We start from the raw sequence: 24,110 nt of genomic DNA on the forward strand, positions 1-24,110 counted from the left end.
GGGAGTTTTTCCTAGCCACCGTGCTTCTACACCTGCATTGCTTGCTGTTTGGGGTTTTAGGCTGGGTTTCTGTACAGCACTTTGAGATATCAGCTGATGTAAGAAGGGCTTTATAAATACATTTGATTTGATTTGGAAGCAGAGCAGAGAACAGCCTTTGGGAGGTGATGATCCTGGGTTGTTTGTAACACATTTACTCCTCCACCTTCTAATGCAAAGCAGACATCTGAGTCCTCCAGCTACATCTACTGCATCAAATCAAGGCAGGCAGAAAAATGAGTGGGCAATGAAGCTGCATAAATATTACATCAAAATGATGGGAGCATGCCAAAAAATATCTGTAGAAATAAAACATACGAAAACATTTTTTGTGTGTGTGTGTGTGTATTTGTGTCTGGCTTACTTTGTTCTCTGTAGCTTCGGACTAAATATTGTGGACAGCAGTGTAATTAATCTGTGTGTGGGTTGTTGTTGGTGTGGCTAAGATCTGAGAACTATAAAATGGTACAGAGGGACCCTGCCCAGTCCCAGTGCTCAGGGGTTGGTGTGTGAAGAAATGGTAGCTACCAACACATAAAAGAGCCCAATCCCCTGCGTCCAGAGTGACATATGGCCAATTCATATGTGGAGAGAACACATCATCTGTAGTTCCTCCTCAGATGAGGGCAGAGAACAAGTGGCATGCTTCCCGATGGCCTCCTCCACAGCTGAACAGCCAACATAAAGATAATGAAGAAGAAAAAAAAGATTGGATTTCTTTTCACTGGGATGGATGGAGCCAGATCCCAGAAGCAGTGGAAGGGAGGCAGGGGCCTTCAAGACTCAAATGTCCCTACAAAAGCTGCCAGATGGAAGGGACAGGAGGACAGGAGAGTGTGCCGCTGTGTCACTGAGCTGTGGGCCAATCTGACCCGCTGAGCTAACATATACTCCCATCTCTGCTCTGCAGTGACTGGCAGGCCTTGCCCACAGGTGGATGTTCCTAAAAGTAGATCCCAGCCAAGTGCCAGTGGACCACTGTGAGTTAGGTTATAGAATATTCATTATACAGCCCAGCACATGTTTTCATTAGAGGGAGAGGAAATGTATTGTGCCTGGACAGTTATTTGAACATTTGGTGTATCATCTTGGGTTGTATTTTCTTTGATCCAATAGGTATAGCTCCTATAGTCATGTATAGTCTCAACAATGGTCTCAATAATACATTGGTCGGCACACATGAACTCCTTCAAAAACATACACATTTCATTGCATAGGAATGCATACTGTGCAAATACTATATTTGTGATCATACTGTTATCAGACTGAGGGAAAACGGCCCTTGCATAAATGGCCTTTTAAAAGCTAGACTGCCAAAAGCAATCATAACTCCAGAGCTAGTTGAGAACCAACCAGTAGTGAAGTGATTGGAATGCACAGTGGCGGAGTCTGCTTTGAATAAGGCCATCCTCTCTGGCTGCTGCCCATCAGTATTCATAGCAGACGATAAATGTAGAAAAGGGAACGGAAATGGAAAGGGAAACATAACCTCTGTGAGCCAGCAATCCATTACCAACACCATGTGACACATGCTTTACCCCAATCTGACCCAACTGGAGCACTAATGGACTGCTAATTCTGGCAAAATATCAAACTGCTCTGACTGGGGAGATAAACAGCGTTGACGTCTATGTGGATTTAATAGGCCAATCTGGATCTCACTTGAATTAAAAAGACCAGCACCTTGCACTCACATTTGAAGTCCATTTATAAAACTGTATTTCTGTCTGCCAGATTGCAGACTATCTACAGCAAGAGGTTCCACTTAGAGTACTAATTAAAAAGGTTTCCAGAGGTTATGTCAATACTCTGTACCAGCTTTGAAGTCTCCATCCGGTTTTATATATGCCTGAAACATGAACATAAAGTTTATTCAAGATATACTAGAATCATATTGATGAATATCTTAAAGGTTGTTTCCTCTATAGGGGCATCATTAAATCCTGACAGTATAAAAATCAAACCGTGGGTTGTAAGCAGAGCTAAAAGGACTGTAAACTAACCCACTGGGGAGGAACATGATTACACAGTACCAGCGTGTCCTACAGTACAGTAGCAATAATCCTACTAGATTGGACACAGTCTCCTGGGGTGTAAACAAACACATCAGACACCCTTCACTCAGAATTTTCCAAAACGGTTCCTAGAGTCACAGTGAAAATATACCAGATAAAAACAACATCCATATGAAAAGGAAGGAAGGGAAGCTGTTTGCAGGATTTGAAACGGTGGTGCAGTGTGTGTGTGTGTGTGCGTGTGTCTATGGGTGCGTGCGTGCGTGCGTGCATGCGTGTGTGCGTGTGTGATGAAAGGCCTGTCTGCTGTCTGTCCGTACCTTGACCCGGCTGACAGCCTCCTGGGCCTGCATCATGCGGATGTTCTTGGACGGGTTCCTCTCAGAGAGCAGCTGGGTGGAACCCAGGTAGTTAGCAGCAAAGATGATGCCATCAATAAGATCTTCTGGCTCACAGGGCCCCGGAACTGACAGAGAGGGAGAATGGATGGACAGAGAAACGAAGGAGCAGGAGAAGATAAACGCTATTAGATCATATTTCTTTTGCAAAACAAAGAAATCTCTGTGTTTTTCTAGTTAAGCTCTGAGTTGAAAGGTCATATACTTACACTACCGTTCATAAGTTTGGGGTCACGTAGAAATGTCCTTGTTTTTGAAAGAAAAGCACATTTTTTGTCCATTAAAATAACATCAAATTGATCAGAAATACGGTGTAGACATTGATAATGCTGTAAATGACTATTGGAGCTGAAACGGCAGATTTTTTATGGAATATGCGTACAGAGGCCCATTATCAGCAACCATCACTCCTGTGTTCCAATGGCACGTTGTGTTAGCTAATCTAAGTTTATAATTTTAAAAGGCTAATTGATTCCCCCTTTTGCGATTATGTTAGCACAGCTGAAAACTGTTGTTCTGATTTAAGAAGCAATAAAACTGGCCTTCTTTAGACTAGTTGAGTATCTGGAGCATCAGCATTTGTGGGTTTGATTACAGGCTCAAAATGGCTGGAAACAAAGACCTTTCTTCTGAAACTCGCCAGTCTATTCCTGTTCTGAACAATTAAAGCTATTCCATGCAAGAAATTGCCAAGAAACTGAAGATCTCGTACAACGCTGTGTACTACTCCATTCACAGAACAGCGCAAACTGGCTCTAACCAGAATATAAAGAAGAGTGGGAGGCCCCGGTGCACAACTGAGCAAGAGGACAAGTACATTGGAGTGTCCAGTTTAAGAAATAGAAGCCTCACAAGTCCTCAACTGGCAGCTTCATTAAATAGTCCCCGCAAAACACCAGTCTCAATGTCAACAGTGAAGAGGCGACTCCGGGATGCTGGCCTTCTAGGCAGAGTTGCAAAGAAAAAGCCATATCTCAGACTGGACAATAAAAAGAAAAGATTAAGATGGGCAAAAGAACACAGACACTGGACAGAGGAACTCTGCCTATAAGGCCAGCATCCCAGAGTCGCCTTTTCACTGTTGACGTTGAGACTGGTGTTTTGCGGATACTATTTAATGAAGCTGCCAGTTGAGGACTTGTGAGGCGTCTTGCTCAGTTGTGCATCAGGGCCCATTTATTGCTTCTTTAAATCAGGACAGCATTTTTCATCTGTGCTAACATAATTGCAAAAGGGTTTTCTAATGATTAATTAACCTTTTAAATTGATAAACTTGGATTAGCTAACACAACGTGCCATTGGAACACATTAGTGATGGTTGCAGATAATGGGCCTCTGTACTCCTGTGTAGATATTCCATAAAAAAATCAGCTGTTTCCAGCTACAATAGTCAATTACAACATTAACAATGTCTACACTGTATTTCAAATCAATTTCATGTTATTTTAATGGAGCAAATAAATGTGCTTTACTTTCAAAAACAATTACATTTCTAAGTGACTTTTGAACAGTAGTGTATGAGTATTGGCAGCCTTCTGTGTCTCCCCTCCTGTCTCAGCCTCCAGTATTTATGCTGCAGTAGTTTTGTGTCGGGGGGCTAGGGTCAGTTTGTTATATCTGGAGTACTTCTCCTGTCCTATTCGGTGTCCTGTGTGAATCTAAGTGTGTGTTCTCTAATTCTCTGCTTCTCTCTTTCTTTCTCTCTCTCGGAGGACCTGAGCCCTAGGACCATGCCCCAGGACTACCTGACATGATGACTCCTTGCTGTCCCCAGTCCACCTGACCGTGCTGCTGCTCCAGTTTCAACTGTTCTGCCTTATTATTATTCGACCATGCTGGTAATTTATGAACATTTGAACATCTTTGACATGTTCTGTTATAATCTCCATCCGACACAGCCAGAAGAGGACTGGCCACCCCACATAGCCAGGTTCCTCTCTAGGTTTCTTCCTAGGTTTTGGCCTTTCTAGGGAGTTTTTCCTAGCCATCGTGCTTCTACACCTGCATTGCTTGCTGTTTGGGGTTTTAGGCTGGGCTTCTGTACAGCACTTTGAGATATCAGCTGATGTACGAAGGGCTATATAAATACATTTGATTTGATTTGATTTGATTATGTGCGTACAATTTGAATAAATAAAACACTGCACTTCTGTAGCTGTTGGGTATTATGAAGAGAAACAATCATGGCGGAGGCTTGAGCAGTAAAATGGCCACGGGTGGGCTGGGAGCTGAGAGAGGCACCAGGGGATTCATGTGCCTGTGTGATACGTAGATGTCGACTCTGTGACAACCACTGAGGGATACAATGCACTGTCATGATACCAGAGAAAGTGAAAGAAAGAAACAGCTCAGCCTCCAGGAAGATGAAGCCCTGCCGTTCGCTGCCCAGTGGTGAGAGGGGCTTGGCGAAGAACGCCTTGAAAACTTCTCGAACCAAACATACAGAGGCCTGGGACTGGCCTGCTTAGATACAGCCCTCCCACATTGACACGTCTGACATGATGGCTCTCAGGTAAAATAAAGATAGTGAAAAATTACTATGATCATTTGTATTTACTTTCTTTCAGTTTGTCTTAATTTGTTGATCTCTCTCTCTCTCTCACTCACTCACTCACTCACTCACTCACTCACTCACTCACTCACTCACTCACTCACTCACTCACTCACTCACTCACTCACTCACTCACTCACTCACTCACTCACTCACTCACTCACTCACTCCATGATCTGTCATTTTGCAACTAGATTTTGAGTGGTTATTAAGGAGCTTGAATTTTAAAGATAAATCTACTATCCTTGGAATGAGCAGATTCCTGCACCCAAAGTGATATAAGCCTCTTACAGGAAATATCTGTTTTTGATGTTGTGAATTTGATTCATTTTTGTCTTGATTTCATCCTCAAAATAAATAGACGTAGAGGTACCTTACCATCAACAAAGCTGGGGAAAGATGCAGCCTTCTTAGTTTCCTGAAAAACATAAAATCTTGATTGAACTCTCTGAATTAGTCAAGCAGAATGAAATATGCATTCTCATTTCATGAAACTGAAAGGAAAACCGCCTCTCTGCAAAGCCTTCGGCTTCCACAACAAACAACAGACCAACAAACTCCAAAAGCTTCATTCTGTCAAAGAAGACAAAACATTTTTGAACATCAGTTCAAAGTAACCTATGAAATTGATACAAACCCTATTCATCAACAGATGAGGAAGAAAATGGAAGAAGCGATGCAAAAACTGAATACATAGAAGTGTGCTACACTCCTAGAAAACAATGTGCCATCTAGAACCTGAAAGGGTTATTCAGCTATCCCCATAGGAGAACCCTTTGAAGAACCCATTTTGGGTCCAGGTAGAACACTTTTGGGTTCCATGTAGAACCCTTTCCATAGAGAGTTCTATATGGAATTAAAATGGTCCTACCTGGAACCAAAAGTGGTTCAACCAGGAACGAAAAATGGTTCTCCTATGGGGACAGCCAAACAACCCTGTTGGAATCCGTTTTTTCTAAGAGTGTATAGTACAGATCAAAAGGAAGCACAACTTTATGGCATCACCTGATTGTAAACAGTGGTCCATGTTAACATGTCGGGTCATGACATGCATAACTCTTCAGATGTAAAACACTACTGTATATCAATACTTCTACAGAAAAAACACTCTGAGTAATGGCCATCACTTAAAAGACATGCCACTCAAATGGAGGGTCCAGGCTGATATGTGTGGCCGTTCATTACAGTCTGTGAGGAAAGCCCAGGAGCATTATCACACCACTTAATAACTTAAAAGGGCAACAACTTCCTAGTATATATATATATATATATATGTACACGTATGCTATAGTGGCCTCCCACAAATATACACCAGCTGTTGTTTTGCCAATACTTAAATCCTACCGTATCATACTAGATTAGAGGTTGACCGATTAATCGGAATGGCCGATAATTGGTCATAACAATCGGAGGGATCCTTGGGGGATCAGCTTGGGGGATCCTACTTGCAATTTACAGTTAACTAGTCCAACGCAATAACGACCTGCATCTCTCTCGTTGCACTGTTACGCGAATGTAGTAAGCCAAGGTAAGTTGCTAGCTAGCATTAAACTTATCATAAAAAACAATCAATCATAATCACTAGTTAACTACACATGGTTGATGATATTACTAGATATAATCTAGCGTGTCCTGCGTTGCATATAATCTGACTGAGCATACAAGTATCTAAGTATCTGAGTGAGCGATGGTAGGCAGAAGCAGGCACGTAAACATTCATTCAAACAGCACTTTCATGCGTTTTGCCAGCAGCTCTTCGTTGTGCGTCAAGCATTGCGCTGTTTATGACTTCAAGCCTATCAACTCCCGAGATGAGGCTGGTGTAACCGAAGTGAAATGGCTAGCTAGTTAGCACGCGCTAATAGCGTTTCAAACGTCAAAACGTCACTCGCGCTGAGCCTTCTAGTAGTTGTTCCCCTTGCTCTGCATGGGTAATGCTGCTTCGATGGTGGCTGTTGTCGTTGTGTTGCTGGTTCAAGCCCAGGGAGGAGCGAGGAGAGGGACAGAAGCTATACTGTTACACTGGCAATACTAAAGTGCCTATAAGAACATCCAATAGTCAAAGGTTAATGAAATACAAATGGTATAGAGGGAAATAATCCTATAATTCCTATAATAACTACAACCTAAAGCTTCTTACCTGGGAATATTGAAGACTCATGTTAAAAGGAACCACCAGCTTTCATATGTTCTGAGCAAGGAACTGAAACGTTAGCTTTCTTACATAGCACTTATTGCACTTTTACTTTCTTCTCCAACACTTTGTTTTTGCATTATTTAAACCAAATTGAACATGTTCCATTATTTACTTGAGGCTAAATTGATTTTATGTATTATATTAAGTTAAAATAAGTGTTCATTCAGTATTGTTGTAATTGTCACTCTGGCCCCCCCAATGGTGGAACAAACTCCCTCACGACGCCAGGACAGCGGAGTCAATCACCACCTTCCGGAGACACCTGAAACCCCACCTCTTTAAGGAATACCTAGGATAGGATAAGTAATCCTTCTCACCCCCCCCCCCCCCTTTAAGATTTAGATGCACTATTGTAAAGTGACTGTTCCACTGGATGTCATAAGGTGAATGCACCAATTTGTAAGTCGCTCTGGATAAGAGCGTCTGCTAAATTACTTAAATGTAATGTAAATGTACAAATACATTTGTTTTTGTTTAAATTGGCCGATTAATCGGTAGCTGCTTTTTTTGGTCCTCCAATAATCGGTATTGGCGTTGAAAAATCATAATCGGTCGACCTCTATACTAGATGACCTTTAAAGTGAAGATGTGCCTTGCTCTGCAGTTTGGCTGTGCTCTCCAGGCTTTAGTGGTGGTGTGTGAATGACAGCCTGGCCAGACAAAACCATGTTAGGATGATAAGACTGGGTTGGGCAGAGGAGAGGGTTCCTATGGAGGTTGCGCAGAGCAGAAAGGGCTTTGTCACAGAGCGTCATTTGAACAGTCAGGTCAAGGTTGAGTGATTTTCCCTGATGTGAACACACAGCTTGCTGCTCCCAACCAGTGACTTGACTACAGAGTCAAAAAAAAGGGCACAGCCAATTCCCTTCCTTTCAGAGCAATGGAAGTGAGGGATGAGGTTAGCAGCCTTGTATAGAATGTCCCTGAGAGAAATGTCCACAATAATAACAGTGGTGATTTCCTTAAGAAAACTGGACAACCACACTGTGTTACCTGGAGACAGGGACTTAAGTCATTCATAAACACAGTTCATTGATTCTCATAAATCCTCTGGCACTGGCCTTTTAATGATCTCAAAGCCTAAGACCAAGAGGCATGGAGAGTCAGCCTTTAGTTATTATGCCCCCAGCCTCTGGAATAGCCTGCCAGAGAACCTGAGGGGGGGTGAAACTGTGGACACATTTTAAAGGGATTTTAAAACACATTTTTAGCTTTTCTTTTCCTTAGGGTGCTTTTTAGTTGTTCAGTTTGTATAATTAAAAAAAAAAATCTTATGTTTGTTGTGTAGTAAATATGTGACTCACCACCTGTATACAGTCTTACGTAGCAACATTTGAAATTGTGTTTTTTACTTTGCAAAATGGTATATCATACACTACATTTGAGGAACAATGGGGAAGTAACTCTGCTGTGAAAGTTGATAAACTTGTAAACTCACTTTTGAGAAAATGGCCTTTGAATGTTTTGGTATCTAGCGAAGAGCTCTTCTTTGTCTACACCATTCAACATCGTTCACACCCTCTTAAGCTTTAGCCCCACCCATCTCGTTTCCCCTCAGAGCATTCAGAGCGCAAACATAGATTAGTTTACCTCGGGATAACATGATAACTGCCTAACCAGCCCCGCTGGTAACAATTTCGTTCCGCTCTTTTGCCAACGTTTACTGACACCGGCCATATTCAACGGGTGTTGTACACTTTAGCTTAAGACATGTAGCTAGCTAGCTAGGAAAACAAATTAACCTAGCTAAGTAAACAACGTGTAAGATCACACATATCACATTACGTTAGCTAACGAGCCAGCCAGCTAACGTTAGCTAGTTAAACAACAATGAACATAGTGCCAAATCATGTCGTTACTACCCTGCATGAATCTGCTGGGAGCTAACCAACCAGGTTTAATGTTAGCTAGCTAACCTCTGAGATACAGCTTTTTATTTTCATTGTTATTATAATTTTTTTGTCTGAATTCTATAAATAAATATTGATTTGATGATAAATAATCTGTATGATAATAATCTGAAGAAAACCCCTTCACACCGGCTCTGAAGGACAAGCACAGGACAGTAATAATACTGTTATGTATTCCACATTATATCATCTGTCGCAATAAGTTTGGACTGCAGACAGAGACAGTTTACCTCCAGGACATTGTTGTTCTCCAGCGGCACGTTGAGGTCAGAACGCTGCTGTTTCCTGGGATGCTCTGCACCGTTGGTCATCTGTGGAGGTTAAACCAGGGGTTAAACAGGGACCAGCGGGCAACAGAGAGTTAATAATACATTTCCAAGCAGACAGTAGAAATTAAGGGGAAAAAAGGACTGGTTCCTTAGGGAGCTACAGCCAACAAACATTAGTAGTAAAGTCCGATACATTTCTCTATGGGTCAAAGAAAAGAGAGTAGTTGTAATGGGGGGTAAAAAATAAGGTCATGCTATTACTAGACATGAATTGAGATCAGTAACACGTGTTTGTGTGAATTACACACACACACACAATAACATGTTGACTTGAATACCGCTATTGCCATGACAGTTCACATTTACTTAGCGAAGCATGATAAAAAGATGAGGATATTGCTCTCATTTACATTTACATTTACATTTAAGTCATTTAGCAGACGCTCTTATCCAGAGCGACTTACAAATTGGTGCATTCACCTTATGACATCCGTTTCATATTTACATAACTCAACAATCCTTCTTTTTACAGTGACAGCACCGCACAAAGTCTGGATTAGTATTCAACATCTACACAACAGCTTGAGCACACAGTAATTCGTTAAGAATCATATCCATTTGTTTGACAGGATGGTCCTGTGTAGCTCAGTTGGTAGAGCATGGCGCTTGTAACGCCAGGGTAGTGGGTTCGATCCCCGGGACCAATCGTAGAATGTATGCACACATGACTGTTGTTTGATAAAACTAAATGGCATATATTATTATTATTATTATTATTATATTATAAAACAAATCTCTGCCCTGAGGAAGAAGGAAGTATCAAGCCTAAATCTGATGTTTTCAAACACTTCAGTGAGCCTTTAATCCCAGTACCTGAACGCTGAAAGCATTTAGCAAAACATTTACAACTGCTGAGTAAAATCACAAACAGTCACCGAATTTAACCTGGGCAGTAGATTTTTTATTTGTTGTCGTCAGTGACTGTTCCTGCACAATATGTGCTTGCTTACAATATAATCCAGTTCTGTGGCCTGTCCCATTTCTCTCCAACAACACAGTAAAGAGAACACACACAACCACAAGCATACACACATTACACACATGCACACCACGATGGAGCAGGTGTGTATCAGCATGCTGCCATCCCATACTGCAGGGCACGCGCTCAGGCTCTCCCCACACCTCACCATCTGGCAGGGCTGGGGGAGAGAATGGTAGAACACAGAGGAGCTTGGTGGAGGACAAGAAGAGGCGTGTGTGTGTGTGTGTGTGTGTGTGTGTGTGTGTGTGTGTGTGTGTGTGTGTGTGTGTGTGTGTGTGTGTGTGTGTGTGTGTGTGTGTGTGTGTGTGTGTGTGTGTGTGTGTGTGTGTGTGTGTGTGTGTGTGTGTGTGTGTGTGTGTGAGGCTGGATCTGAATGTGGGCAGTGGGCATGGGAGATGGGAGAAGGGAGCTCAAGATGTCTGGCTGTGGCTGGGGGAACAACCTCACTAGCTGCACTATAGCTAAAATGCAATAACCTGCCTGTCAACTACCTCACACATAATAAATATCCCCCTGTCGCAAATCTTGTTTTAATCAACTTCTTATGGCTGGGGGGCAGTACTGAGTAGCTTGGATGAATCAGTTGCCCAAAGTAAACGGCCTGCTCCTCAGTCTCAGTTGCTAATATATGCATATTATTATTAGTATTTGATAGAAAAAACTCAAAAGTTTCTAAAAACTGTTTGAATGATGTCTGTGAGTATATCCAAACCCATATGGCAGGCAAAATCCCGAGGAGAAATCAAAACAGGAAGTGAGAAATCTGAGCTTTGTATGTATTCACCAGAGTCCCCAATGAAATCCCCTTGAAATATTAATGATGATGCACTGCCTAGGGGTTCCACTAGGTGTCAACCATCCATAGAAATTTGAATGAGACTTCTACGGTGTTGTGGGAGTGAATGAGAGCAGAATCTATCAGGTGTCTGGCAGTCAGCCATTTTCTGATCACGCTTATTCCTCATGGTATCCACTTGCGTTCCATTGCTCATCAAGACACGAAGGAATACTCCGGTTGGAACTTTATTGAAGCTATATGTTAACATCCTAATGATTAAATCTTTACTTAGTTTGAAATGTTTCTTCGACCTGTAATATAACTTTTTGAAGTTTTTGTCCTACGTAACGCTGACCAGAATGAGCGTTTGGATATGTATACCAAACGCGCTAACAAAAGAAGGTATTTGGACATAAATAACGGACATTATCGAACAAAACAAACATTTATTGTGGACCTGGGATTCCTGGAGTGCTTTCTGATGTAGATCATCAAAGGTAAGGGAATATTTATCATGCAATTTATTGTTTATGTTGACCCCATCATTGCGGCTATTGCGACGTTTACTTCTGAGCGCAGTCTCAGATTATTGCATGGGTTTCTTTTTCCGTAAAGTTTTTTTTAAATCTGACACAGCGGTTGCATTAAGGAGAGGTATATCTAATTCCATGTGTATAACTTGTATTATCATCTACGATGACTATTTCTGTTAAATGATGTGGCTATGCAAAATGCCTCAATGTTTTTGGAACTAGTGAATGTAACGCACCAATGTAAACTCATATTTTGATAAATATGAACTTTATCAAACAAAACATACATGTATTGTGTAACATGAAGTCCTATGAGTGTCATCTGATGAAGATGATCAAATGTTAGTGATTCATTTTATCTCTATTTGTGCTTTTTGTGACTCTGGCTGGAAAATCTTTTGCTGGAAAAATGGCTGTGTTTTTCTGTGGCTATGTGGTGACCTAACATAATAGTTTGTGGTGTTTTTGCTGTAAAGCATATTTGAAATCGGACACTGTGGTGGGATTAACAACAAGATTAGCTTTAAAATGGTATGAGATACATGTATGTTTGAGGAATTTTAATTATGAGATTTTTGATGTTTAGAAATTGGCGCCCTGCACTTTCACTGGCTGTTGTCATATCGCTCCCGTTTACAGGATTGCAGCCATAAGAAGTTAATCAGTTCTAATGGCATAGCTCTGCATGAGAATCCGAACATAGTCTGGCAGTACATCTTGTGTTTCCAGCTGTGTTAAACACGTCGTAACCCCACTCTACGAGGGTGCCTCGGGGGGAATGGGACACGCATTTCCATTTCACCACACACTGTACAGGTTACACACTTGTGCATGTGTGAAACAGGACAAATATAAGCAGCCCCACAATTTGACCTTTAATGTATAACGTTAGTCTATACAGATGTCCCCCTTACGGCATTGTACCATCCCCCACTTGGGCAAAGTGTAAAGAAGGAGAAGCATGGTTTGGTTGGTTATAGAGCTTCTAAAATGGATACTTTGGTAAATGCCACAAAATCTAGTCATGTTTATCCGGAAGATTAGTGTGAGAGGCATCAGAAACTTTGAATTGAAAAAATGAAGTGTGAAAATCAGTTTGATCACTCAGTCCTTGATCTAAAATTTGTACGAGAGATTAACGTTGGATTTCTATTCTGACAACCTTCTCAACACATCACCTAAACTGTACATCTGACTTTTCATTCACATCATTTCAATAGAGGAGATTCAATGAGTGTGTATAGAAAATACCTATCAAAATGGCCTCTCCTTCTCACCTGTTCTTGAGCCCACTGCTGTCGCTCCTCCGGGGTGCGGGAGCGAACCTTGAAGCCCCTCTGGAGCTCAGGGTTGTTGTGCCGTGTGGAGGAGGGGAGGTTGAGGGACTTGGGTCTGCTGTCGTGGCGGTGTGAGGTTGGGGTGTAGGGGGCAGGCTCAGGCTTGGCGTGGGCCTCAGGAGGGTGGTAATCACTGGGTACACTGTCTTGCACCAGCTCGTCAGGACTCTGGTCAGTACCACCGCTGCTCAGACTACCCATGCTCATACTCATCTTGATCTCTGCCACTATCTGGTCAATGTCCTCCTCCGCCTCCTCCCCCGTCTCCCCCTCCACTACCACTTTACGGCCACGGTATGGATACCGCAATTCGTTAACCACGGAGTTCCCATTTTCCTCCTCTGGGCCATAGTAGTCCCCAGTGTAAGCAACCCCAGCTCTCACCTCCTCCTCTTCCTCCTCCTCTGTGGGTGGGGGGGACTCATGCAGGACGGTGGCGGGGTGGGGGTGGTGGTCCAGGACGTCGTAGATCTGTTCATTTGGGTCCTGCTCCACCACCTCACAGCGCACCTCCCCCACCTCCACCCCACCTTCTCCCTCCACCCACTCCTCCACCGCTTCCTGGCACTCGTCTGTGTCGCCCGGGGGCTCAGCCCGGACGTGCTGCACGGTGCTGGCGGTATAGTCAGCCTCGCCTTCGTTGCAGTCTATGCTGCCCTCCAGGTAGCTGTCATCCTCAGGGCAGTAGCGGATGTAGTAGGTGATGCCCTCGTCCTCCTCCGGCAGACCTTCATCATAGTCCTCCTCCTCTGAGGTGTTGTTCACATAGTCAGAGCTGGAGTCTCCATCCAGGCTGTCGGCGTGTTCGTGACGGTGGCCGTGGCAGCCTGCATGGTCGTGGTCATTGATGTGACTGTGGACGTGGCCATGGTCGTGGCAGTCTACATCGTCGTGACTGTGATCGTGACAGTCTGCATGCTCGCGGTCGTGGCCATGGCACTCTGCATGGTCATCGCTGTGACTGTGGTCATCATGGCCGTGGCAGTCTGGGTGATCGTGGTCATGGCTGTGTTCATGCTCGTGTTGCGGCTCCGGTGTAGTATGTGTGTCTGGCCGGCTGTCTGTCAGCTCTGGCTCCAGGCCCTGCTGGCGGCAGTAGTGGACGTCCTCCTCCTCCTCCCCCGGCCCCTCCTCCTGCTCCTGGTCGTGCTGCTCTGGGGGGTAGGCGGCGGGGCAGGGGGGCCGGACGGGGGGCTCCACCATGCTGCAGCTGGAGCCGCTGGTCCCTGGCCTCTTCCTATGAGCCATCGCTGGCGCTGGCTGCTTACAGGCCATGCATCTCAAATGGTCCTCAGTCCTACAGAACGCAGAAAGAGAGAACCACACCATTAGAGCTATACTGCTACAGTGCAATCATCACAAACAACAGCTCAATTAAATACAGTGCAGGAAGGCTACAAAGATGAAAAGTTTTGTAAGTGTTATGCCCCCCAGTGAGTGAGCCTAATAGACACAGTGAGAGAGTTAACCACTCTGTTGTCCGACTGTGAAAACCTGTTAGGGCCAATTACAGATGCACTATGACTGACAGGAAGGAAGGAAAGGCACGGTGGGATGTTTAGTTTTTCATCATCACATTCAAAACAAAAAGACGTAGTGAGGGAACCAATAAAGGTTTTTGAACAACTGCTCTACCCAAAATTACAACCAACTAATTTCAGTATTACCACAAAAATGGAATAGGCAAGTGGAAGTGGGAGAAAGTAAGGAACTTGTCTGTCGGCATTGCATTAAAGACCATGCTTGGTTAAAAGAAAATTGTTATGAATAAAAAAAGTATACCAGGTTCAAGGACCAGAAATTGACAGCTGTGCCATATAGATCGCAAAATAGTTGGGAAGAGATGTTTGATGTTCCGATTCCATGGCACATGGATCTTGAACTGATACACAAAACAATGCAGGATTCAACATGTAGATTTTTTTTCAATTTAAATGATTATACAAAATTCTTGCAATCAATAGAATGTTATATAAATGGAGGATACAACCATCCCAGCTCTGCAGATTTTGCTGCAGCGAGACATAATCATTAGATCATTTGTTTTGGTACTGTCGATATGTAGCTTATTTTTGGTCACAGGTTCAGGACTGCAGATAGCACTGCTGAGTGATCTGAAATGTCAGTCAATCAACAGTATAATACTCTTAGCAAAAATGTTTATCTTTCATTTACAATCTTTAGACATTTTGAGAATAGAAAGTGTAAAAGCTTTTGTGAAACACCACAGCACAGTTGAAAAATATGGCAAATAGAAATCACAACTGGATGGTGTTCAGAGACAGATGGGAGGGTAGCTGAAGGCTAGGACTGGATGGTGTTCAGAGATAGATGGGAGGGTAGCTGAAGGCTAGGACTGGATGGTGTTCAGAGATAGATGGGAGGGTAGCTGAAGGCTAGGACTGGATGGTGTTCAGAGATAGATGGGAGGGTAGCTGAAGGCTAGGACTGGATGGAGTTCAGAGATAGATGGGAGGGTAGCTGAAGGCTAGGACTGGATGGTGTTCAGAGATAGATGGGAGGGTAGCTGAAGGCTAGGACTGGATGGTGTTCAGAGATAGATGGGAGGGTTGCTGAAGGCTAGGACTGGATGGTGTTCAGAGATAGATGGGAGGGTAGCTGAAGGCTAGGACTGGATGGTGTTCAGAGATAGATGGGAGGGTAGCTGAAGGCTAGGACTGGATGGTGTTCAGAGATAGATGGGAGGGTTGCTGAAGGCTAGGACTGGATGGTGTTCAGAGATAGATGGGAGGGTAGCTGAAGGCTAGGACTGGATGGTGTTCAGAGATAGATGGGAGGGTAGCTGAAGGCTAGGACTGGATGATGTTCAGAGATAGATGGGGGGGTAGCTGAAGGCTAGGACTGGATGGTGTTCAGAGATAGATGGGAGGGTAGCTGAAGGCTAGGACTGGATGATGTTCAGAGATAGATGGGAGGGTAGCTGAAGGCTAGGACTGGATGGTGTTCAGAGATAGATGGGAGGGTAGCTGAAGGCTAGGACTGGATGGTGTTCAGAGATAGATGGGAGGGTAGCTGAAGGATGGGACTAAAAACAAACTAAAGATAACTGTTGTAAAAATATACTATGTCGGTAAAATGTATATAGTATTTATAAGCTGGAAGTAGAAACCTAAGTGTTGGTGTCCATTAGTTTACTCAGATTAGGGGAGGTAGACTTAGGGGACAATAATAAAGTAAAATATTATATTTAAAAATATATATATATATTTACAAAAAAATATATATAGTATATGGGGGATTGGAAAGGATGCAGACAACTACATTGATGGAAGGCCCAATCTATCTACAATAGCAAAGCTGATCTACCCCTTACATTTAAAAAAAGTATAATAAAATAAATAAAAGGCTTTTAACCACATACACACCCCAGCATCTTACAACTAGCATGGTAGAAGCACTGATCTCAGTGTGGAAACCATTCCAAACCATCATGTGCACCTCACTGTGGTAAAGATCAGGAGAACTAGTCTGACAAAACAAAGAGTCTGTGCTCTGTGCATACCTCTAAGTTAGGTCTAACTCATCCTAACATAGCATCAATGCCTTTACAAATGGTTGATGCACATTGATTCCCCTGCTGAACACAAAAGCCTCTCTCTCTTTCTTCGAACCTGCGACTGGACACAGGATCTCTTCACCACTGAAAGACCTGATCAATTTCTGCTATTGGAGGCAGACAGGTTCACGAGTAGCTTACCCACACCCACATTTAAGTGCTTACTTAGGACTACTGCATTAGCCTTGGCACAATACAGAACTCTGCTCAATACAACGCTTTGCATTGAGTTGTGTTTGGCCTGCGGACAAACGTCTGAGGCAAGAGAATGAAACAAAGAGGGAGCCTGCCTTTACCTTAAGCTAATTGGACCTCATGACAGTCATACAATCAATACTCAAATTGGAGGTCATCTCTACACAGAGGCCGGTGAATATTCACTCCTAGATCGGGAGAGATTGGCGAAATGTTCAGTCTCCCAGAGTATCTGCACTGGTATTGATCTGCACACAGCAGGGTGGAGAAAAGGCTCGCCTGGGAGATTTGGATCATTCTCCTAATTCAGATTGCTCGAATCATTGCTAGGGTGCGGCCACGAGGAGAGCTGGGAGAGATTACGTTGGGGTATTTCTGGTGCTTCTGCACGCAGGGCCCTAAACAAATTCAACAATCTCATTAAAAAGCTATCAAACAGGGAAGGGACGGTATAAGTCACGTGAGAAGCCATTAATAGAGGACGCACACACACACACACACACACAAGGCTGTGAAGACGAGTGCCGGCACAAAAATATTAGATGAGTATTAAAATACTGCGATTTAAAGAGAGAGTGACCTGGTGTCCCACTTTCTCTCCTCCTCTCCTCTATGTTCCTTCCACCGGTCTCATCTCCACCAGTTGCCACTGACAACTGGCTGCTCTCTGAGGGGCTTTTGTTGTGCCTTCCCCCTCTTCTCTCTCTCTCCCTCTGCCCATATTGACGTTTTGCCATCACAGGTGATTGCAACGGTTAATTATCCCCACTCCAGCATCCACAGGGAGGCAGAGGCCCCCTCCCCACCTCCCTGTCCGTCAGGAGGCTGTGTCTGGGCGTGGACGAAGTGTAGCTCCAAAAGCACACATTCACAGTCACAACCCACATTATGGCCATCCATTCAGGTGACTGACTCAGAGTAATACTGCTGATGCTGTTGCTAGACAAAGAAGCTGCTCACTGGAAAGTCTATGGGGAGAGCAAGTTCAAACACATGTACAGAACACATGATTCCCCATTCAACCCAGCTTTCTATCGTTATAGTTGGTACAATAGGAAATGTGATAGTTGAAACATGCGGTAGATAACTGACTGGCAGAAACTCATAAAGAGCAACAATAATAAGGCATGGAACTATATGTCCTACCTCTGTCTCTGGTCTTGAGCAGTAGTAGAAGAGGGCCAGGCGTGTAGTGATACAGGCGTATTGCCCTGCCTCTTAACCCATCCCCCACCAGCTGCTCTCCTCCCTGTTCTCTGCTCCCCCAATTATTTCCAGCATCCTCTAGCAGCCACTCCCAATGGGCAATTATTAGTGGCTAAGAGTAACTGCCTCCTATGGGTACCAATAACCTTTCACCATCTCTTTGTTTGGTTCTGAATAAATCCACCACATGACCCCTGGATACATCTGTTGACTGAGTGTTTCCACCAAGAGTGTGTATGTTTTACCTCTCCTGTATGTTTTACCTCTCCTGTATTCTGTCTGCCTGGATCGATTTTGTATGTGCAGAGTGTCTGTGTGTCTACCTGTCTATCAATATAATTTCTGAGGTGTGAATCATTCAATCCTCCCAGTCCCCAAATAGCTTTCCCAAATTCTGCTTTGTTTGGGCTGGGCCGTATGAATTAGACTTGACAGCTTTTATTGAATTTGAATACATTACCATGTGAATGACGAGCTATCACAACAAATACATAAGGAATCTGTCCTACCTGTTCAGGGCAATTTGTATTCTGTCTCCTGGTATACCCCATAATTCAAAATGAAATATAACGCAGAACGATCTACATACCGTTCAACCTTTTCCCCATAGACTACTCCTCTCACAAAGATGTCATCCCCTGAACGACACATCACCATGTCAATGTGAATCCAGACACCAGCCAGTGCCACATGCCTATTGTGTCCAAGTCCCAAGTCTCCCTCATCTGATTACAGGAAAACATGTGACAGGCCTGACGACTAAACCCTGGTACAAATCACAGTTGGTCCTTCTTGAACAAGCAGCCTTAATTAGTGACAATGAGCGTCACAGTGAGGAAATGACTGGAAAGCGCACAGAAACAGCACAACAGTAAAATATACGTTTTTTTTTCCCATGTGCTTCCTATAATTAGGGCATTCTAATATGCATGCATGTCAAGAGAGGAATCTCAAAGCGGTTTCTCTATGGCTGTTCCCTCGTGATATAGGAGCTTATGCAGTATCTTTGTGTAACACACCTACTGTCCATGCCCATGCTTTTCTTAATATGACTTACTGTATTCTACCTGTGGAGGAGGTTAATCTGCTTCTTTCACAGCAGCCCAACCATTCTAACACTTAACAACAAGGAAACAATAATGTTTATATTCTACTGGATATATTTAAATGAGCCTATAGCTTGCTGGAAGTACAGCACGGACAGAATTCAAGCAAGACTGGTGTTAACAGAAACAGTGGCATTGGCAGCGCCTATATCGTATTGCAGGCAACAACAGTGAAATGGATCCCAACTAATTGGCCTTAATCACACTAGTAATTGCACTCCAGCGCTTATTTGATTAGATATGTAAAACACCTCCTTTGTAAACCCCAATAGGATGGCTTAATCACTTCCTTTCCAAACAAGCTGCAGTGTGTTTTTGCTGTCCTTTCAGCTTCCATCGCTGTCGTTGCAGCTCTCGGCCCTTTCAACTGGCACTGCATCTGGCTCACATTGCAATAGAGAAACCTATCAGAATATTGATCAACACCCACTGTAGAAAACTCCAGTCCACACATGACAGGATCATGTTCTAAGATCAGTCTCACACACCACTGTTCTGTATAGGGTAAAGTATGACCAACCGACACCCAAAAGAAATGTGTCTATAGACGGGTTAGCTAACAGGTCACGAAAACAATGCGCCTCCTTCAACGGGGCAGAAGGCAGTGTGTTGTTATGGTTCTGGATGGCCAGATAGCTTGCAACAATGACAAGAAGCTGCCCTGTGGGGAATCGTAAGTGGCTCGTTTCAGCTAGTTTTATCTTGTTCTTGATACCCATCCGTCATGTTTTGAGGTGTTTTTACTAATGTCACGTCTATGCTAATATGACAAAAAATATAGAGTTTGCTAACCAACAACTGTTAGAAAGAATTTGAGAGACAACAAGTGCTCATTGTGCAAATGTACTTGTGTTTTCAATAAATATTGGAGACAAAATATAGTTTACATGGTGTCAATAATCGACACCAACCCCGTCTGCCTTGCCCCAAAGTTACACACAACACCGCTCTCTCCTACAGCACAAAGAAACAGAGGTGTTAAAAGGTTTTATATTAGGTGTATTACTTGGAAGGTTCAAAGCGGTTCAAGTAGAAGGTGTTTTGCACCTACAAAAGGATGTTACATACTGAATGATATGAACAGAATAACAGAAGAAAATCAATCGTAAAATGGATCAACAAAATCGGGGAATTGCTCCTGAGAGTCTTAAATAAGTAGGTGCATCATTACTCCTACCACTGTAATGATTCCTACTGTTAGGAGATGTGTCTCCTTCAATATTTACAGTATTATGAAAAACAGAACGTTTGGTGTGCCTTGTTAAAAGCTGCCCTGTTCCAAGGCACATGCAGACATTTCTTTAGATCCCCAACACAGGGCCTCCTGCACATCACATCAGACCGCAGTGCTATGATGCATGATTTCAATTTAACAGGCAGAGACGTAATACAATTTGCTGAGGATTTACTGCACCTCCATGCCTGTGTCCATAAGACCACTTTAAGCCGTACACTCCACAGAGCTGGGCTTTACAGAAGAGTTGCCAGAAAAAAAGCCATTGCTTAAAGAAGAAAATAAGCAAACACGTTTGGTGTTCACCAGAAGGCATGTGGGAGACTCCCCAAACATATGGAAGAAGGTACTCTGGTCAGATGAGACTACAATTGAGCTTTTTGGCCATCAAGGAAAATGCTATGTCTGGCACAAACCCAACACCTCTCATCACCCCGAGAATACCATCCCCACAATGAAGCATGGTGGTGGCCGCATCATACTGTGGGGATGTTTTTCCATCGGCAGGGACTGGGAAACTGGTCAGAATTGAAGGAATGATGGTGCTAAATATAGGGAGATTATTGAGGGGAAACCTGTTTCAGAGATTTGAGACCCGGAGACGGAGGCTCACCTTCCAACAGGACAATGACCCTAAGCATACTGCTAAAGCAACACTTGAGTGGTTTAAGGGGGAGCATTTAAATGTCTTGGAATGGCCTCGTCAAAGCCCAGACCTCAATCCAATTGAAAATATGTGGTATGACAAAGATTGCTGTACACAAGCAGAACCCATGCAACTTGAAGGAGCTGGAGCAATTTTTCCTTGAAGAATGTGCAAAAATCCCAGTGGCTAGATGTGCCAAGCTTATAGAGACATACCCCAAGAGATTTGCAGCTGTAGTTGCTGCGAAAGGTGGTACAAACCCACAAAAAAATACATTTTAATTCCAGGTTGTAAGGGAACAAAATAGGAAAAATGCCTATACTTTCGCAAGCCACTATATACAGTACCAGTCTACTGGTGGCGACTTTGAAGAATCTAAAATATATTTTGATTTGTTTAACACTATTTTGGTTACTACATGATTCCATATGTGTAGTTGTGATGTCTACACTATTCTTATTTTTTATTTGACCTTTATTTAACTAGGCAAGTAGGTTAAGAAGACATTCTTATTTACAATGATGGCCTAGGAACAGTGGGTTAACTGCATTTTTCAGGGGCAGAGCAACAGATTTCTACCTTGTCAGGTCGGGGATTCGAACTAGCAACCTTCCAGGTCTCAAATCTCTAGGCTATCTGCCACCCCAGTGTACATTGTAGAAAACAGTACAAATAAAGAAAAACCCTTGAATGAGTAGGTGTGTCCAAAATTTGACTGGTACTGTACAGTGGGGCAAAAAAGTATTTAGTCAGCCACCAATTGTGCAAGTTCTCCCACTTAAAAAGATGAGGCATGTAATTTTCATCATAGGTACACTTCAGCTTTGACTGTATATGTTTGGGTAAGAGATATGAATAAAACAATAAGTGCCACACAGCACCTGATTGGGTGAAAACTTGGAGGCCAATTCTCCCCAGACAGGATCTATAGACAGATATCTGATACAAACTGTATGTTCCCTGCACCATCATAACATGGTTATTGTTTTACTTCTTTACTATGAACATTGTTCACATGGTTTTCCTTGAAATATTTTCACTCTAGGTGAAATCTTGGATTGACTGATCAATAAACACATAGATTTATAGTAGACTATAATTAAGTCAGTGGAATATTCCCATATATACTGTACATACACAGGAAGCAAGGTAGGCGTGTTGATGGAAGATTCGCCTTCCTCTTCAGCAGCCTTAGTGTGTGTGCATGTGTGTGTGTGTGTTTGTTACATTTAGAGCCCTTTGTCTGGCCCTTGAGTTCCAGTCAGGCACACAACTTGCTGCAGGCGATAGAGAGAAAGCTGTCATTAGTGTGAACCAACTGAGGTCCCAGTGCAGAGGTGAACCTACATGACTGCAGCAGCCTCAGGGCATGGTTGGATGGGGCGGCAGCGTAGCCTAGTGGTTAGAGCATTGGACTAGTAACCGAAAGGTGGCAAGTTCGAATCCCCGAGCTGACAAATCTGTCATTCTGCCCCTGAACAAGGCAGTTAACCCACTAGGCCGTCATAGAAAATAAGAATTTGTTCTTAACTGACTTGCCTAGTTAAATAAATAAATAATTAAATGGTGATGGTATAGTTGAGACACACTAATTTCACCCTGTCACTGGCCCAGCATAGCACATTGAGATTCCGTCATAATTATAATGCATGGACCCATACAGTCATTATCAGTCCCTGCTCCACTGTGAACCTCTTCTTGCTGGTACAGTATAAGCTACCAGTACCCACACGACTAGAATGGACACGGTCCTGAAAGTGAATGTAGTGGTAATGAGCAGAGAACTGAACAAGGGAGAGCGTGATAAGCAGGCGGGTGTTGGTCCCCGTGAGATAATGCTGAGCCCGGGTCGCTCAGACTCCATGCCGCATCTCAATAAAGTGATATGAGAGACTCAGCTGGGAAGGAGCACTCACTGGCTTCCTCATATGAAGAGACTTACTGAAAGTACATCTGTGGATGAGCTACAGCTTCAAAATAGTCTGTGACGCCTTCCTTGTTTGGCTGACAAATTGGGACCGGGTCTCTCCCGATTCCTGTGCCTTAGGGCGGAGGAGGCAGGGAGGCATTCAGTAAGGCAGGGACCACCACATCCCTCTGTGTGAGGAGCAGAGGCCTGAGGAATACTAATGACTGTGCCTTAAGCCCCTTAAGTGCTGCCCAGTGTTTATTCCAAAACCAAAACAACAGGCTTAAACAATGGTAAAATAGAAGAAAACAGAGCCCACAGTGTTTTTCCAGGGTCAGGAGAAGAGGGTGCTTTCCAACACTAGCTACAGTAACTCTCTAGCATATCTTTGGCTGATAAGTATTGCAATATTGATTTTACAACTGGAACAAATAAATTGTACCCTATATTGATATCATCACTAATAAGCCCATTATCATTTAAGATGTATGCCATGGGGATGGGATGGCGAACATCATCATGGTATTTAACTTGGAACATATCAAGTCTGCCAAATCGCTATTTCTAGATGCTATTGGTCCTCTAAAATGTAAAGCAGAGAGGAGAGTAGAGCAGCATTAGTGGGCCTGTACCCCTTCTTCTGATGCCTTACAACACATTTTAATGACTTGCCTTATCAAGCATGCCAGGGTCATTAAAGACTACATTAAAGTCATGAAACGTAGTCAGCTGGAAAGATTAGACTTTAAAAAGGAGAAATTCGCAGAGAATCTCCTCTGGAGTAAGTTCATTTGTCTGAGGCCAATAGTCCACAGAGCACGCACACTGGGCGGGTTAAGTATCTGGGCTGTGTGTTTGTAATGCTCTGGTCTGCTTAATATATGCTTCACATTTCACTCCCATCTCCAAGTCTTAAACAGTACCAGTCTTTAACAGTATCACTCACAACGGATGGCTTTAGGTCTGATGAATTTAAATGCCTTCTTGAAAGGAAGTAAGAAACTCTTCATGGGCAGAGTGAAAAAGGCCTCAGTTCTCACAGAGAGAACAAAGTGCAGTGGAAGGAATATTTTCCTTTTAAAGGTGAAGTCCTGGCTACCTTCTGCTTGCCACTTCCAGAGTAAAATTGTACTTTGTATTAAAGTCTACTTTGGTAAAGGGCTGGTAT

The 24,110-nt window shown here is 43.3% G+C and overlaps 1 protein-coding gene across 3 annotated transcripts in view; it reads right to left on the bottom strand.

The window, feature by feature from the left end:
• Positions 1-24,110, bottom strand: part of apba2b (amyloid beta (A4) precursor protein-binding, family A, member 2b) — a 78,832-nt gene that overhangs the window by 9,786 nt on the left and 44,936 nt on the right. For all 3 annotated transcript variants that reach the window (XM_046346176.1, XM_046346178.1, XM_046346177.1), the window contains exons 3-6: positions 13,010-14,366; positions 9,341-9,421; positions 5,382-5,421; positions 2,375-2,520 (exon numbers count right to left, since the gene is read on the bottom strand). In XM_046346176.1, the coding sequence (XP_046202132.1) occupies positions 2,375-2,520; positions 5,382-5,421; positions 9,341-9,421; positions 13,010-14,344 (1,602 nt within the window). In that variant the 5' untranslated portion in view covers positions 14,345-14,366. The remainder of the gene's footprint in view (positions 1-2,374; positions 2,521-5,381; positions 5,422-9,340; positions 9,422-13,009; positions 14,367-24,110) is intronic.

This window comes from Oncorhynchus gorbuscha, linkage group LG04 (assembly GCF_021184085.1).
Source record: "Oncorhynchus gorbuscha isolate QuinsamMale2020 ecotype Even-year linkage group LG04, OgorEven_v1.0, whole genome shotgun sequence".
Taxonomy (NCBI): Eukaryota; Metazoa; Chordata; class Actinopteri; order Salmoniformes; family Salmonidae; genus Oncorhynchus; species Oncorhynchus gorbuscha.